The sequence below is a fragment of the Rousettus aegyptiacus genome, unplaced genomic scaffold (genome assembly GCF_014176215.1).
Source record: "Rousettus aegyptiacus isolate mRouAeg1 unplaced genomic scaffold, mRouAeg1.p scaffold_m13_p_6, whole genome shotgun sequence".
Taxonomy (NCBI): Eukaryota; Metazoa; Chordata; class Mammalia; order Chiroptera; family Pteropodidae; genus Rousettus; species Rousettus aegyptiacus.
This window is the reverse complement of record NW_023416309.1, coordinates 44,128,242-44,146,362: the sequence shown is the minus strand read 5'-3', so window position 1 is coordinate 44,146,362 and position 18,121 is coordinate 44,128,242. Positions and strand designations below refer to the sequence as shown.

General features: G+C 36.5%; 1 protein-coding gene across 9 annotated transcripts in view; it reads left to right on the top strand.

Annotated features, from left to right (window-relative positions):
- SORCS1 (sortilin related VPS10 domain containing receptor 1) overlaps positions 1–18,121 on the top strand; it is a 455,635-nt gene that overhangs the window by 372,323 nt on the left and 65,191 nt on the right. For all 9 annotated transcript variants that reach the window (XM_016144037.2, XM_016144032.2, XM_016144035.2 and 6 more), the window contains exons 17-18: positions 2,409–2,522; positions 14,485–14,656. In XM_016144037.2, coding sequence (XP_015999523.2) covers positions 2,409–2,522; positions 14,485–14,656 — 286 coding nt within the window. The remainder of the gene's footprint in view (positions 1–2,408; positions 2,523–14,484; positions 14,657–18,121) is intronic.

The following is an 18,121-nucleotide window of genomic DNA, read 5'->3' as shown; positions in this document are numbered from 1 at the left end:
GTAGGTAGTAACTCCCTTAATCATAGCCATCTCATTTGCTCTTCCTCCCCCCCTCCTTATTTTTCCTTTTCCTTTTTTCTTTACATGTTTTTAGTTTAGAGAAAGCAATTGCTAAATAAACCTGTCAGTGTTAAATGATTAAAACTTGACCTACATGAAAACCAAAACAATTCCTTTAACAATTTATTCTAGTTGTATAGCAATCACTGCTCACCTATCTGACCATCAAAATATGAATGAGTGGACTGAGGTACTGTGTCCACATGTAACATATATCTTAATAAAAGAAAGTCTTCTCTTGAGGTAGACCTCTGAAGATGTTTGAACAAATAGTGCTGAGTGAGCAGGCTTGGTAAAATTGGCTCCCAACCTGATAACCCAAGGTGGTTACCCTCTTTCCCTCTTGATAAACCAAGCAAGCCAAGAGCCTGTGCCGGATGTCTCTGTCCTTAGCCAGAAGGCAACAGAGCTTGTTACCTTGGAGCTCACAAGAAATTCTATAGGGGCCTTTTCAAGGGTGACTTCTGTTTTAGTCAGTGCAACATTATTACAATGACAAAATGTTTTATCCCTGTCCTCCTATCTTTCAGGATTGACATCCTGAAATACATCTATAGGGAAAACGTCCATGGAATTTTTAAGTCATACATCTGATCCCTCTTTCCAAAGCTATAATGCTGCTTCTTCTTCCACTGTATTCAAGGAGGATTTTTAAAGAAGTTATCATTTTATTTTAGTGGTGTAACTTTGGCCTTATCAAATAGTCATTCTCGTGCAGAGAGGAAATTTATCCTCTCATAAAAAACTGAAGGGGAAAAGTGAGCTGAAATGTTCCAATTCTTTGATTTCTCCTGAAATAATTTCTTCCTTTGGAAATCTTTTCTATGCGGTTCCAAAATAAGCCAGTCTTTTGTTGTCGTTGCCATTTGTTGTTTTTATTTTTCAATTTTAAGCTAGACTAGAGTGAAGAGAACGCAGGGTAAGAAAAGCAATTGGTTTTCTCTCTTTTCCCAGCTCACTCACTTCTCAGTCTTGGCCCAATTCCTTCATCATTTGTGGTTGGAATCTGCTACTCCTACCAATAAAATGTATTATGAGAAGAGGGAAATGAATTGTGAATGAGGCCATTGTAAGGTTTTCTGTCCAAAGGGGATTCTTGTATCTGCATTGTTTCTGGAAATGTTTTGGAAGGCTCATCCTGAGTTTCTACTAGTAGCTAGAGCTTCAGTGATTCCACTGATAGTAGTATAATGAACTGTGGTTGTCATTGAATGTTCCCTCTTGCCTTGGTTCTCCCCTGGACAGTCCCCCAGATGACCTTGCCTGTCATTCTCCAGCATTTGTAAAGTAATTCCCTGATATGAACATTGGGTGTCCTGTAGGCAGCAATTCTGAAGTCTTTCTACCCATGCTGTGTTGAACCAGCACCAAATCCAGCTAGTATGTGCAGAATCTTAAGTGCCAGCTGCCTGGTGCCAGGCCCCTTAGCTGAACCTGTTTCTTCCTTCCCAACCCTTATGTGCCAGCATCTCACCTCCATTACACAGATGAGCCAATTCATACTAATGCTTGCTGATTGCTGCCTGCGATTTGTCTGTGCATGTGGAGGTGCAATTTGTTGTCATCCTCTGTGCCCAAGTTCATCTTCCAGAAGCCAAGAATATCAGGCTACTCAGAGACCCCTGGGGGCAAGAATGAGAAGAGGCTGAGAGAAAAGGCTTTGACTATTTCTAAACTAGAGAGAAGATTTAAAGTGGTTAGTCCCAACCGGCAGTGCTAACTGACTGGGACAAAACTTTTCCTTGGGGGAATGCTTGTGACACTCCTGAAGGACATGTCCTTTTCTGCCGTGACTTTGAAGCATATGGCTTGTGCACATAGAGACCTGGCTCGGCTCTACCTGGCAGATCCAGATGTCTTGGAAGAGCACCCCAAAGACATTAGCACTAATGAGGACCGTGCCACATGTGGCTGCATTAAACTCTTCGGTGAAATTTTACACTGAGGATTGAGCTTCCACCACTGCCTGTTTACTAATTGAAGCTTTCTCTGGCCCAAGCCCAATCAGTTCTCCTGACAAGAACATCATCTATTCTCTCGGCTTAAAGGTGTTTACTGGGAATTATTGAGCATCGAGCCTTCATCTCTATACACACATCTTTCTTACCTCCACGGAAGCATTTCAGAAAATGTGTTCTGTAGAATATCTTCATGGGTACTTGTTAGATATCCCATGAGAAAATTAAAAGTTTCATTTTTGGAAAGGCATTGATTAAGTGAATACCTTTTTCTGTTTTGTTTTGTTTTTTTGACTGACTAGAGTAGAAATTGGCTATGGACTAACATGAAATTATTCTCAGCAGTTTTACCACCTACTGAAAGGTTTCTCTTGGCTCTTTCCCCAACAGTGACTATGGTTATGAGAGACACAGCAATGGTCAGTGCCTGCCAGCATTTTGGTTCAATCCATCTTCTCTTTCAAAGGATTGCAGCTTGGGACAGAGTTACCTCAATAGCACTGGGTGAGTGTCTGAAGCAGTGACTTTGAGAGGTCAACTTTTGCTGCTTTTCAGCTTGTGTTAAACTTACAGATGACGGACCAGGCCTACTTCGGTACAGCACAATTTATTTGCTTTTGTTCATTTTAATAATGAAGCACAGATTTGTAGTAACTGCAAATTTCATCTGAGCATAAAATTTCAGTTGCAAATAAAGAAATGAAACAGTTTTCTTAGATGAAGATAACAATGATGATAATATATGAATCTCTTCATTTTGGGTACTTTATTTTAGAACTATTTTATCGCTTGAGGCTACCTTTTACCTTCACTGCATTCTTGTGAGGAAAGCCAGATAAATATTTCATGTGTGTATTTCCTGTTTTATAGATGTGGAATCTGGAGTCAGAAAAGAAGCTCATTGACTTTTCAAGAGTGTACTAGTGTTAGTAGGAATGTGTTTTATTTTTCTCTCTATGTCCAGTCTTGACACATCTAAGGCATGCATTCTGATCTTTATAAATCTGGAATCAGATTTTTCAAATGTTAGGTTTAATATTCTGTGTCGTGGGGCTTATCCAATTTATTTAAGAAATACCATAAAAGGCAAAATATTCCATTACTTCTCCATAAGCGAAACTGATGTTTATAGACTTAAAAAAATAGTATGTGGACTTATTTGGATTCTAATTCAATTTGTAAAATGATGTTTTTGAGCCATTTGGGGAAATTGAATATGGACTGATGAGTAGGTGATATATTAGTCAGAGTTTTCCAGATATATTGTTTTTATATCAGATAGATAGATAGATAATAGATAGATAGATAGATAGATAGATAGATAGATAGATAGATACGATAGATGATAGATAGATAGATAGATAGATAGATAGATAGATAGATAGATAGATATGATAGATGATAGATAGATAGATAGATAGATAGATAGATAGATATGATAGATGATAGATAGATAGATAGATAGATAGATAGATAGATAGATAGATAGATAGATATGAGGAACTGGATCATGTAATTATGGAGGTAGAGGGCAAATCTAAATACCAAGATCTGCAGGGGGAGTTGGCAAGCTGGAGACCCAGAAGAACTGATGGTGTGTTTTCAGTCTTAGTCTAAAGGAATGAAAACCAGGAAAGCCAATGGTTTAGTCTCTATCTGAATGTCAGCAGGCTCAAAATCCAAGGATACACAATGTTTCTGTCTTAGTGTAAAGACAAGAAAAGAAAAATATTCAGCTAAAGACAGTCAGACAGGAAGCATTTTCTTTGGAGAAGGTCAGCCTTTTTGTTTTACTCAGACCTTTGATGGATTGGATGAGGTCCACCCACTATAGGGAGGGCAGTCTGCTTTCCTTCTGATTTAAATGTTAATCTCATCCCAAAACACCGTGTGAGTAATTTTTGACCCGATATCTGGCCACCCTGTGGCTCATTCACGTTAACATAAGATTAACCATCACAGGTGATGTTAGGTGACATCTAAATCTAAGTCTAAATATTTATACTATATGTATTATATGAGCAAATTACATTATAATTATTATATTGAAGTGTTTTGGTTAGGCTAAAAAAAAGGAACCTTATCTTTTAGAGATCCATCATGTGTGAGATTTGCTTTAAAATATTACAAAAGGGAAAGATGTTGATAATTTTCGATGATAATGGAGGCGTGATAATTTATTGTGCGACTTTCTCTCATTTGCGCGCATTTTAAAATTTGATATTAAAAAGTTAAAAAGAGAGGGAAAGGAAAAGAGGGAGGGAGTGAAGGAAGAAGGGAGAGAAAAAGAAAGGGAGTGAGGGAGAGAGAGATAGGCACCTCACGGACAGGCCAGTTTTACTTGGCAATTTCTACTCTCGTTTCTCATACCAGCTTCATACAGAGGTGAGGACTTCCACATTTCCACTTATGTACTTCTCTGCATTTGAAAAATGTTAAGTTGTTATTAATTTTAAAAGATTACCAAAATAAATATCCTACTCTTTAAAAGGAAGAGAAAAACACAAAGACAATTACCTCAAATATTGTTCTCCTGATGTTACAGATTTCTAAACCTTTGAATAAAGGAATAAGTTGTGATTTATTTGAGCCATGACACAAAATCTGAAGAAAATGAAAATAACATTTTGACAGCAATGGGTCAATGAGGTCTCCAGCATCTCATACCATGGGAAGTAATTGAAAAGAGATGATGAAATAACTAAACAATATTATAACTACTTTATATTGAAGTAACTTGAATAACTTGAACTTTTATTACTCGTATGTACCAGCATGTTTAGACATTGTAAAGGGCATCAGAAACCCCTAAAGCTAATTTCAGAATTGATTTTTTTTTTTACGACCTCTATCAGTCAAAGAAGTTACATTACCCTCTCTTTGGTATTGATGAGAAGACACTGAAGTGCCAACAGATCTAAATTGTTCCAGATGCTACTTGAGTTACTGGAATAAAGCAGAATGAATGTATACATATATACACAGGGATATACATACACACAAATCTTTTTAAGCTACCCCTAAGTAGGCTTCACCAGTCCTTTGACAAGCACAGCATGTGAAATCTAAATAAATTCCGACTCATAGAAAATAAAACATTAGCAATGGTTAGATTATAATTTCCTATTCAATGGAATTTTTCATCTATTTCCTATAAAATTAAAATTAAAGTTAAAAATGTGATTTGGTGATAAGTTTCCAGGTATATAAATGTTTGTCAATGCAGTTATATTTCTTAGTCACAAAATCAAAAACATTGCTTCCTAGATTTCGACCTCCACTTTTCAGAGGTTTGTTCATATCACATGATATAGCATCTGACCCTGAAGAATTTTTAGGTTATGATATCTACTGGTTTCATCTATCCTATGCAAACTTTTTGTAGAAAACCATCAGCATCAGTGAGCGAGCTCCTCTAAAGAGAGCATATGATAAATACCAGCCATAGGCAGGTACGGTAAGTGCCCTGCTCTCAAAAGCAAGGTGCTCGCAGGTGGAGGGGTGACCACCTGCATAGAGCCAAGTGGGCTAAATTGTGTGAGAGGAGGTGACAATAGTAACCCTACTGATCAGCATGTTATCTAAACTATGCATTTTTCATTAGGACCAAGAGGTCACTTACCTGGGACAGGGTATCTTCAGAGAAGACCTTATACCATCGGCTTCCCATTTATAGTGCCTGTAGCCAACTCAAGAGTTGGTAAGAAGTAAAATGTAAATAAAATTGAAAAAGAATTTTCTTCCTTTCTTAATGTCACTTGAGCCCTTCATCTCAGATGTCACTTGGCTATGTATTGATTCGGAGGCATTTCATAAGCACAGATTCCGCATTTAACATTTAGCCATCACAGTGCTGCTATTAAACATTTACCCTTCTACTTAAAAATATTTAATTACAAAAAAAAGTATGCATCTTTTCTGCATCTAAAAATTAAGATTATCACTCTAATTCTACTGTTTCCCACTCAGCTATGATCTGTTCAATATGTGTACTTCCAAACACTTCCTTTGCTCATGAAAAATATGCCAAAAAAATACAAAATTAATTTGAGAGGTTGTTTTTATACATGATTCCTACTAGGCACATTGTTGTTCTATTTCCTTTTTCATTCTAAAATATATCTTAAATATCTTTCTAAACCAGAGTATATAGGGCTCCTCCCACCTAATTACTTTTAATTCCATGGTATTAAAGCATCTGGGATTATTTAGTCATCCTCTTTCATGGGCATTTTGCTCATTTCCTATTTTTCTGCCTCTGTAAACACTGCTACGGTTAACATTCTCCTACCATAGTAATTGTTATTAAATACATAGAAAAATAGTCTCTTTTGGCAATTAGAGGGATTTCAGCAACTTGTAAAGGAAACTTCACCCAGCAACTGGTTACTTCTTGGACCTGAGTATCCTGGCATTGCCAGACATCTCCCTCATAAGGGTAAAAACATTAGCTTCCTGCTCGCACAGTGCCTGAGTCCCACACATTAGAGGTTCATTTTATTAACTGCTATCCTCCTTTAAAATAAAAATGCCAGTGGATTCTGTAGCTGAGAGGAGGGGTAAGTAGGATTTCCTAAATAAGCAAGGTGAGGAAGGTCATTTCATGCAGAAGAAAAGAGATGACCTGGGCGAAAGGGCCACACTGGTGGTTTCCTAAAGGACAAGCCTCACCATCAGTGCCTGAAGGTCTGTAGAATTCAGGAGCCAGCGTGCACCCTTTGTCTCTCCAATGCCAGTTTTAACCCATCCATGGGCATCACCTGCTCAGTCGGCACAGAATCTGTATGAGTTTCGGGCTGAGGTAAAGCGCAGAGGAGTCACAAGTGCGAGGTCAGTCTGAGAGTGAGAGCCTCCATAAATGTTACCTCCCAGATGCCTCACCGCCTCACCGCCTCACCCTATCCCTTACAGTGGAGCACATGTGCCGTCATGCAGTCGGAACTTGAAATGAATGGGGTCTAGTAAACAATCATTCCTTGTCAGTCAAGCATAACAAGCAAATCTCCCAATGTCACTTTTTCTGGGACTTAAGTTAAAAGCGCGCAGGCGAATGTTACTTTTTTTTTTCTTCTTAATGCCTCACTTTATAAATGGTTGTGGTTGCTTTCACAGTCAGCTTATTACTCTATATAGAGCAGTGTTCTCAGGTTTACTCACTGCACCATGATGGAAACAGTCTGGCATCGGTTAATATTATGCTCAATAGAAATGCTGTTTTGAGGGGATGCCAAAGTATCTATCAGCTCACTGTGTAGAATGGTTGTGGGATTTTTGTTTTAGCTGTTGCCTTGGACTTAGAAATAGTTGTAATAAGAGATGAAATGGGTGCAGAATGTCCCTCCTGGTGGCTGCAGAGACCAGTCCTTAGTCTTTGGCCCATGAATTAGCATGTGAACCAAATTCCACTGTGTTCTCCACTGTAAGCTCCCTGCCTTTATTTAGCCTTTGCCCTCACACCTTCTACAAACCATTCCATGGAAAGCAAAAAGGCTGACCCTGCGGCCTCAGCTTGTTATGGATGGAGAGTGAAATGTAATGAGGACTGTTTTGTTTGGTGAAGAACAGAATTATTTTAGAATGAAACAAATAAAAGTTTTAAACCAACCTCTACCATTTACTATTATCTTCATTTCTTGTAGTCTTATTTCCTCACCTATAAAATATTGTTATTTGCTTTTGGGATTAGATTAAATATAATACTATATATGTAGCATACAGCAAAATGCCTAGCAGATAGTCTAGACATTTGTTTGATACTTAAGAGTTACGGCAATCCTCAGACCTAGGTCATTAGTCTAAGCCTTTGTCTTCTCATCTGTAACACTGAAATACTAACTTTCATAGACTCATAAAATCACATATTTAAAACCAGTGTACATCAAAACACATTCTGTTCTCAGTACTGCTCAAGGCAGAGAACACATTTACCTGATTAGTGAACGAGTTCCTTTTATTCAAATAAAATAAAGTCAGTATTCATTTGTATATTTTCTTGCATGGTAGTGCTGAAATAACCCCAAATTCATTTCTCTTTGTTTCTCCATTGGTGTCTGTACATATCTCAGTTTGCACACATACAGCACAAGCTCATTTAGCTGTACTTATATATGGTTATGTCTTGTTTATACTGTTTGGGATCCAGGGAACATGCTACAAATTTAAGTTGCTAAATTAACTAGGACATTTCTTGTTTTGTGCCAACCAGAAAAAAATTCTGTAAATATAAAATAAAGTGGGCATTGGGGTGGTTTATTCTAATAAACCAAGATAATCTTCTCAAGGGACAGATTTTTTTTTCTTTGCTATTAAGCTAGAGATATTTCTAGATGTGTTAAAAAAAAAAAAAGGTGTGTTTAGAAATTTCTGCCTGTGGAGTTTCTTTAGAGGAGCCATTAATTCCTCCAGGAAGAATGTAAAATGACAGCTTTTATTGTTCCTCGGGGTTTACTTTCTCAATAGACAATGGGGATATTTACTCAGGAAGCTTAAAAAAATGATTTTTAATATAGCATTAATTTAGTATCTCTATAAGAACATTTAATGAGTCCAGAAAAAATATATACACATTAATTCTAGCAAAATAGTAATCTTCTTACTGTCAATATACATTTGGAATGTTTTTAAATGCTTTCTGTAAACATATTTCCCCCTGAATCAGCCATAGAAGCACTTAGATCCTGGCTAACCCGCCATTGCCCTGGAGTTGCCATTTCCAGCGTCTTTGGGGACTGTGGTCATTTCTCAGGTGACTGCATTTCTGTGCCTCGTGGGGAATTTGATGTTTGGTCTGATTTTCTCTGTGATATTTGTCAGTGTGAATCATGGAGAATAATTGGTCTTAAAAGGGGTGCATGTGTTTAAAGTCCACAGAAAGGAAATGGCTTGCATTACTTACCGACGCAGCACTGCAGGGGCTCACACAGCTGTTTTCTAGCGGAGCGCGGTGCAGCCTCACAGCAGAGACTCGATAATTGTTGCTACAAAGTTGACTCTTCTGAGTACCTTTCATGGTTTTCCACATTTTTCATGGGATGGTGCTGGGGTTGAGAAATGAAGAATAAAATGAATGTCACTGTATGTAGAGAACTAGTCCATCATCTTGCTGTTCTTGCCCAGATTGATGTTGGCATTCCTGATTCTCATCCAGGTGGGATGACATAGTGGCGAGAGGCCCAGAAACACTACTTGTCCCCTGTGTGACCTTGGGAAACTCTCGAAACTGTATCCCCTTTCCCTTTTGTGTATTGAATGATCTTTGAGATCTCTTTGGGCTCTGACCTGTCCATGACCAATTTGAAATGATTCTTAATTAGAATTCCTTGGAGTGCAGGTGCTCAAAAAAAAAAAAAAAAGGAAAATTTCTTTCTATAAATTAGGCATACAATTAGTTGATTTAGACAGTGGATTCTGTGAATCATTCTCATAATTCTTAATTTTAAGTCTTATAGTTTAATTAACATGACTATAGTTCCCATTTCATCAAGTTGGCATTTAAAACAAAGTCACATTCCATTTACCATTCAAATCAAATGACTTGTGCTTTTATCCTGTTTATTGCAAGAAGATTTTTTTTTTCATCCTTCACCTAGTCTTTGTCTCATGGAAGCCCCCTAATTCCAAGGTTTGCTTACTCAGCTTAAGGGGAAAATCCTTAAAGTTCTTCTTTTGAGAAGAGAAGCTTGGAGAACCTGCTTAGTCAGCATTGGGACTCGATTCTTTCTGAATATTGGCATTTCGGCTACTACATAGGATTATTTTTGAAAAATGGGCCCATTGAGTCTAGGAAGGTTTTAAGTCTTAGCCATACACTGTACCCAGAAGCAGCCCTCTTTGCTCTCCCCGAGGCTTGCTCCATTTCTTGTTTGATTAAGTCAAATATCTTTGTAGCAAAGCAGTTTTCTCTTGAAAACAAAGGCATATAGTACAATCTGAAAATATTAAACTGTGTAGATTCTTTTCACTGTGATAGCAAATGAAGGACACTTAGCTCAGTGACAATAAGACTGGCCTCACCTACAAGCAAACCTAAAGTTCCAGTTCTACCTTGGTCATTGCATATGATAACTGCTGTGAAAAAAGGGAAGAGACCACTTTAAAGGGGAAAAAAAAAAACATGATTTCTAAGGTGATTTTTAAAGAATAAGTAGAAGCTTGACAGGAGGAAAGAACACTGTGGGCAGAATGAACAATCAAAAGCCTGTAGACTTGCAAGCTTACAGGCTAGTGTTGCCTGAGCTCAGGAAGTATGTTGGGCAGGAGAAATAGTTGAGGTTTGAAACTGCATAGCAACCAAGTCATGGACCCCTACTTTAAACTTGAGAAGTTTCGAATGATTTTAAGAAAAGGATAGACATGGTTGAATTTGATCATAAGATAATCTTGACAATAATAGTATAGCTTCTATTTTCACGGAACTTGCTTTATAAGGTTAATATTTTAAATACTTTTTACTAGCTTTTGATATTTTAACATTCGCTAAGTTCTTATAATATGCCAGACTCTTTTGAATGCATTATCTCATTTAATCCTCCCAAGTACATTTTGAAGAAGATTCTATCATTTTCCCTATTTTACAGGTAGAGAACCCAAATATTAGAGAGAGATTGGGTAAATTGCCCAAGTTCATATAGTATATTAGAGCCTGAATTCAAACAAGGCAATCTGATTCCACAACATTAGTTTTAACCACCAGGACAGTGGTCCATATGCATGCTAGAATCACCAGGAAAATTTCAAATGAAATGAAAATAAAAACTAAATACACTGATGCCTAGAGTTCTCAATTAAATCATAATTCCTGGGTAAGAGGTCTCGACATTCATTTATTTTTTAAAGTGCCATCAAGTAATTCTAAAAACCAGACAGGTTCGTGATCCACTGAACTAGATTATAGTGTCATTTTAAGGTACAATGAATAGTCATAAACATCTGTATTATACCCAAAATTACAAGTTAAAAAAAAAACTACTAAATAGTAAAATCACAGTTTTTTTTACTCTCACAAAGAAAAACTATAGCCTTTGAATTTTTTTTAAGACTGGCAGGGAGCACAGAAGTAAAATAAAGAAGGTATGGGTAAAAAGGAAAAGGTGACAGAGGAGTATCAAGATAGGAAGGAAGATAATAGCTGAAATTGGGGTTATTGAAGTAATAGGACACTATCTACTGATGAGCGGTTGGTAATATCAAAGGCGCATTTGCAGAATGTTTCCTTTTCAGTAATTGTACAGACTCCCTTGCCATTACAGAGCTCTTTCCTTCTCGGTAGATTGAAGAATGTTTTACCAACTAAATGCATCCTAGTAATATTCAGAGCTTAGGTCCAACATAATCATAAGTTGCCTTGTTATTGTGGAGGTAGCAGTGCCATTTAATAACATATTAAATGCATTATTCATTTATGTAACTCAGACCCAGGGACAGCTGCTGGGATGAAAATAGAACCATTCTGTAATGCAAAAAGCAGGTGTGTGCTTACTTGAGTAAATTAACTCTGTATTTCTGCACAATTTTCTTCCAAATTTCTGGGACAGGTCTGGTAGGGCTAATGTGATGCCATTTTCATCCAGGAAATAAAATGAATTCAGAATGATTTTTAATGAGCATTTAAAAAAATTACCAAGAGTCTTCTCTGCAGCAGAATCCCGGGGGGGGGGGGGGGGATGGATTCATGCTTTAGATTTAAACAGGACTCCTGTTGCTACAGGATTCAGGAAAGCCTGGGGCGATGATTGGTCAGAGCAGCGACAAACAAAAGGAATGTTCTCTAGTTGATGATGGCAGTGGTGATGGGGAGCCCATATCTCTATAGCTGCTCTCCAAGACAGTCACAGGTGTGCTTGGATGCTAAGTGATTAAAAATCATAATCTGCCTTTCATTTGCATAGTGCCTTGCTTCTAAAACATGCAGGGGGTTTCTGATGCACAGTTAAACTCACTGGGATGCCATAATTACTGTGTGACATTGATGGTTATTTTCTTGCTACCACTGCTGGTACTAGAATGCCACCGTTCTCCAATGTTGGCATCTTTTTTGTTTTCTTTCTCCTGCCTGCCATTATTTTCTCTTTTAATCAGCATATACTCATAAGCACCTACAATGGATTTTTTTTTAAAAAGTGCCAGATGGATTGATGTTAAAAATATCCAGGCATGACAATGACCAATCCGAATGGGTGGGGATCTCAATGCCTGAGCAGGGATTTGGAGGCTGCTGTGCTAGGTACTAGGTATTAACTGGTTAGTTGCTGGATTGTAAGGAGAAGCAGGTATTCCAAACATCGGGATCAGCACAGCTGGATTGGTGGGTGAGGTGCTTGGAGGGTTTGGGATAGTGGTAATAACCAATTGCCATGCAAATATTTCAACATTAAAATGGAACAGACATCCCTGTGTGGATCTCCCGATTATCAGCCTTACATGCCTAGGGCACAAGGATGCCCTCAAGGAGCTAAAAGTTCACAGACACGTACAGGAAGACAATCATATACGGCATAAGGCATAAGTAAATCATAAGGATTCCTTTAAGAGTTTACAAGAGAGATGATATTACTTCATTTAAAGAGAGTACAGCGTAGTGATAAAGAGCGAATGCATTCTAGAGACAAATTGTCTGGGGTCCTGTTTGTGTGATCTCTAGAAAACTAGTTAACTTTTATGAATCTTATTTTCTTCATCTGTACATTGGGAATAAGTAATACTTTCCTTATTAGGGATGTTTTGAAGATGAAAGAACAGTCATGTTAAGAACTTAAAACAAGGACTAAACCAGAGCACAGTACTCTCTCTATAAATGTGACCTTCTTACTATTTTACTGTCTTACTATTTTACTCTCATAGTCAAGAAAAGACAGGAGATAAGCTGTAAGTTAAAGCATAGGTATGTTTTAGGCAGCTGATAGAGCATGCAGGACATAGAAGCAAAAAGAGCAAAAGAAAATAAGTATTTTCTAGAGAATTAAAAAGAGAGGTGTGGTTCAAGCAGAATTAGCTTGGGGAGAAAGATTCCAGAAAAGTAGAATGAAGTTAGCTTGTTGAGGGCTTCAGGCATGAGATTATGGGACTCATGACCTATCCCAAGTATTTTTGGAAGCCATGAAAATCATGAACAAGAGAAATAATACTAATAGTAAATAAAAATAATTGGTGACATTTCATAAGCACTTGCTATTTGTCAGGGCAGTTTTAAATTTTCTGTGTGCATTAATCCATTTAGACCATGCAATTACCCTACGAAGTGATTTAAAGATTCATAATTGAGCTGGTAGTGATTCATAGTGTTCAAAGCACTTTCCCGGTCAGTGTCTAATTTGACTTTTCTCAGTCATGTATTTAGGTAGTCAATTTTTAGACTCACGAACAGGGGAAAGGGCATTAGCTAGATTCGAAGGGATTTGAAAACAATAGCCTTCAAGTTAAATCTGGCACACTGCCAGTTTTTGTAAATAAAGTTTTATTGTAACCCAGCTACATCCATTCTTTTGCACATCCTCTATGCCACTTCCATGCTACAGCCAAAGAGTCGAGTACTTTTCATAAAGACCATATAGCCCACAAAGCAAAAACATTTACTGTCTGGCCCTTTATATAAAGTTTGTCAATTTCTGGTCTAGACCTTGGGCTTTGCTTTCAGTTTGAGCTCTATCACTAATTCTAGACAACAGACTTGGAAAATCAAATACAGGAATACATACAGTGGTTACTATGGGTCTCACACAAAAAGATCATGAATAGATAACACCGAACCTCAAAAACCTTAGAGGTCAGTCATCCTAAAACCACAGATTTAATTTATTATGAATCTGATCGATCACATAGGGTAAACTTGTAGAATAACTTATGTGTTTTTTTGTTGTTGTTAAGCTAAAACAAGAAGAAATAAGCAAAAAGTGTAAAAAGAATTGACTCAGGCTGCAAACTGGTTTCCTCAATATGAGGTTTCAATGGTTTAACCAGTTTAACCCCTCATGAAATATTGAGTAGAAATTATCCAATTTAGCCAACTTTTTGCATTATGACATTACTACAGAATCTTCTATGAGATGTAATGTTAAATCATGGAATCCATAATAATTTATTCTTTCTCTGAACTGCAAATTACCTTGCAATATATATTACTCATTCTAACTTTTAAATATCTAGCCTTTGAAGTATCTCCTAGATTATCCACATGTGTCTCTTCAACTGGACTATAAACTTAGTGAGGACAGGACCATGTCTTCCACTTTGTGCATTTCCCACAACTCTGAAATGAAATGATTCATTGTGCTAGTAATAGGTACAATATGTTACTATGATGATTTGTCTCTCTTTTGGGTGCTTTATATGAATTAGCTCTAATCTTAAGAGCAATAAGATATATGGTTATTGATAGCCCTCAAAAATAGGCAGTAGGTTTGGCTTTAAATATTGAGAGTGATCTGAATTATAATGAGCTAGATTACAACTTAAGCTTTTCTCCATTTAGGTATAGAAAGGTGGTTTCCAATAATTGCACTGATGGAGTGAGAGAACGGTACACTGCCAAACCACAAAAGTGTCCAGGGAAGGCCCCACGGGGGCTCCGGATCGTCACCGCTGACGGAAAGCTGACGGCAGAACAGGGGCACAATGTTACTCTCATGGTGCAATTGGAAGAGGTAGGACTGATTCCTATCTCCCCTCTACCTTCTAGAGCCAGTGACTTTTCCTAAAAAGTCATGGTTTTGTTTACTTTTTTTTTTAATTTTAAATGTTCAACATTTTTGTTTTATTCTACTTTTTGTTCCTTGTTTTTGTTGTTATCATTTCACCTTCTCTGACACATTTCTTCAATTATTTTCATTTTACTGCAAATTATTCTTCACTCCTACTTAATATCTCATTACTTGGGGGTTCTTTTTTTGATTTAACCTTGCCTTATTGGCACCTCCAGCAAAAGGTTTTCTCAGGATGCATTAATGGTATTCCCAAAATAATTTAGAACATACACAATCTCAACCAACCTATGAGATTCTAATGCCCTCTTCCTTTCTCTGCCTGCAATCTTGGCTTTTTTTTTTTTCCCCAAAGGCAACATGCTGGTCATACATATAAAACAGAGGCCAATTTAAACACAATTGAGTATACTTCATTCACCAATTGAGTTTATATTTTTGTAACACTTTGGGGATATCATTATGAGCATCACTTTTTTTTTTTTTTGGCTATATTATGGTTATGCGAAATTCCTGTATGTTTAGACGATGAATAAGATTTAAGATTTTCTTTTATAATGTACACAGGCATTTTTGAAATTTTGTAAATGAGAAAGATGGTTTCTAGAGGATACACACTTTCATTAAATTATTTCAATTATTCTGTTTTCTGAGTACCTAAAATATGGCCAGCACTATGCTAGACTTTTGAATACAAAGGAATTTTAAAAGATAAGATGACACTGCAATTAAAATTTACAACATTTCTTTCTAGTTTTCTCTTTTGATAGCCCAGTGGCTTTCAGTCTTTAATGTGTGTAATAACCACCTTATGAGCATGTTATAATAGTTTTCTGGGGACCATCTCCAAAGATTCTGATTAAGTAGATTGGGGTTGAGCCCCAAAATGTGTGTTTCTAAGAAGATCATAGGTTATGCATTGTGTTTCAAAGGAAAAAAATACAGTAAAGTCAAAGGGGATAGAGTAGTAGGAGAGGCTTTGGAGTGTAACTTGAATGGGTAAAAAAATGAAGCCATTGGGATTACATCATCAGGTTTGATAAAACATTAGCAGTGATTAGGTTGTAATATTTTTTCAATGGGATTTTTCATCTATTTCTTATAAAATTAAAATTAAAGTAAAAAATGTGATTAAATGATAAGTTTTCAGGTATATAAGTGTTTGTCAATGCAGTTATGTTTCTTAACCCCAAAATCACCAACATTACTTCCTAGGTCTCAACCTCCACTTCTACAACTTTTAAACCCCTAGCTCAGGTGAAGCTGATGCTCAGGTACAAGGACCACTTAAAGAACCAGTGTTCTAACCTAAAACTTTTTGCTCTTATCTTCTTAAGAAATGCCTTTTGACCACATCCAGTCTTCTAAACACTAAGTTTCCCCAAAATTCTTCAGTTGGAACTAGAAAGATACAGGCCAATTTAAGCTAGTTGAAATTGTTTGCATTTTTTAGAAGTAAAATTTGGGAGGACTTACGCCTGAGGCTATGACAAATTAGCTTGCAGCAAACCATAAATATACCATAAATATTTAGAGTAAGTGAGCAAGTGAGTGAGCAAGTGAGAAAAGGAGAAGGAGAGAGAGGAGAATGAGAGAACTATCAAGAGGGTTTGAGAAGCCATAGTTCTTTTCTATGATGAGAAATTCATTGCAGTGAGCCCAAGGTTTTATGCTGTATTTTCCCTTGAGCACTTTGCCAACTATATCACATCATATAAGAGGTCAGATTTGAGTTTCCCAGTAGAAGGCCGAACAGAACATGTGGGCTGAACAGCTCTTGTGGACTCACAAGGCTGGGAAGATAAAAGATGCTTTTGGGGCTACCAAGGCAGTTGGGACTGATGAGGTCACATTCCAGAGAGAAGGGAAGCATGGAGAAGTAGCACAATATAGAGAGCCTTTTTTTACCTTGAGTTATTTGATAATACCTAAGTGATACAGGTAAAATATAATGTAATCACTATCAGGAAGGGAACCATGGTAAACAGTATAAAACCAGGTTAGATTCCTGAGACTCCTACAAAGGACAAACTAGAATTATATTAGCCTCTCTAAACCTCAAAATTCAGCCTGAAATTATTTCTCCCAAGAAATAAAAAGCAACAGAAAAAGAACAGTCCTCTGAAATAGGATTAACATGTTCACGAATATGGGACAAGATAGAAAATTTACCCTACAGAAGTAATCAGTAGGAAGCAGTAATCATATGAAAGTTGTAGAAATAAAGATATAATAACTGATGTTAAAAACTTTGATGGGTTTGAAGCAAATTGAACCCCGATGAATAGAGGGTCGGTTAACTGAAAGAAAGGAGAGCAGGAAATATACCATTTGTAGCATAAGAGAAAACAGATAGAAAATGGAGAAAAGAATTATAAGGGACAAGTGGAAAATAGTGAAAAGGGCTAACACAAATCTAATTGGAGTCCCAGGAAGGGAGGAGGGAGATAAGGAGCCATAATTATTTTAAAGAAATAATGCCTGAGAATTTTCCAAAACTGATAAAAGATATCCAGTATATCAAACATATACATTCAAGAGAATCATCAAACTTAAACCAGGATATATACAAAGAAGAACCACATTCAGTTATCATATTCAAACTACAGAAATCTAAAAACAAAGACAAATGTTTTTAAAGGAGAAGAAAATGGAATGACATTTTTGTTGTGCTGGGGACAGGGGTGGGGGGAATGTGAAGTTAAAATAAAGATATTTTTCAGATGAGCAAAAACTGAGATGAGTTATATCAGTTGATTTCTACAAAAAGAAATAAAGTAATCATCAAGCATAAAGAAAATGATTCCAGACAAAAGCATAAAACTAATGGAAAGAATGAAGAGCACAAAAGGGAGTATATATATACATATATACATGTATATATACACACACATACATATACATATATACACACATGTATATACATGTATATATGTATATATGTGTGTGTGTATGTATATATGTGTATATATATACACATATATATGTATTATGTATGTGTGTATATATAGATGTATGTATGTATGTGTATGTGTGTATATATAATATATATATATATGTAAATTGAAATTAGTATTAACTTTGCAGGCCAATCATGATAATCAGCTATGGGATTTTTAAATATATGTAAATTAAAATACATGACAACAATGATATAATATGTGGAGGAAATTAAATAGAATTAAAGTGTTTTAAGTTCCACGAAAATGTCTGTGAAGAAGTAAAAGTAGTAATTTATATTAGACACCAACATGTCCAAAATGTATGTTTTAAAATCTAGAACAACAACTAAAAGAATAAATACTAAGAGAATATTTAACTATCAATTTATAGACAGAGGAGTTGGAATAATATTAAAAGTGCCTCATGAATTCAAAATAAGGCAAGGAAAAAGAGAAAAAGGAACAT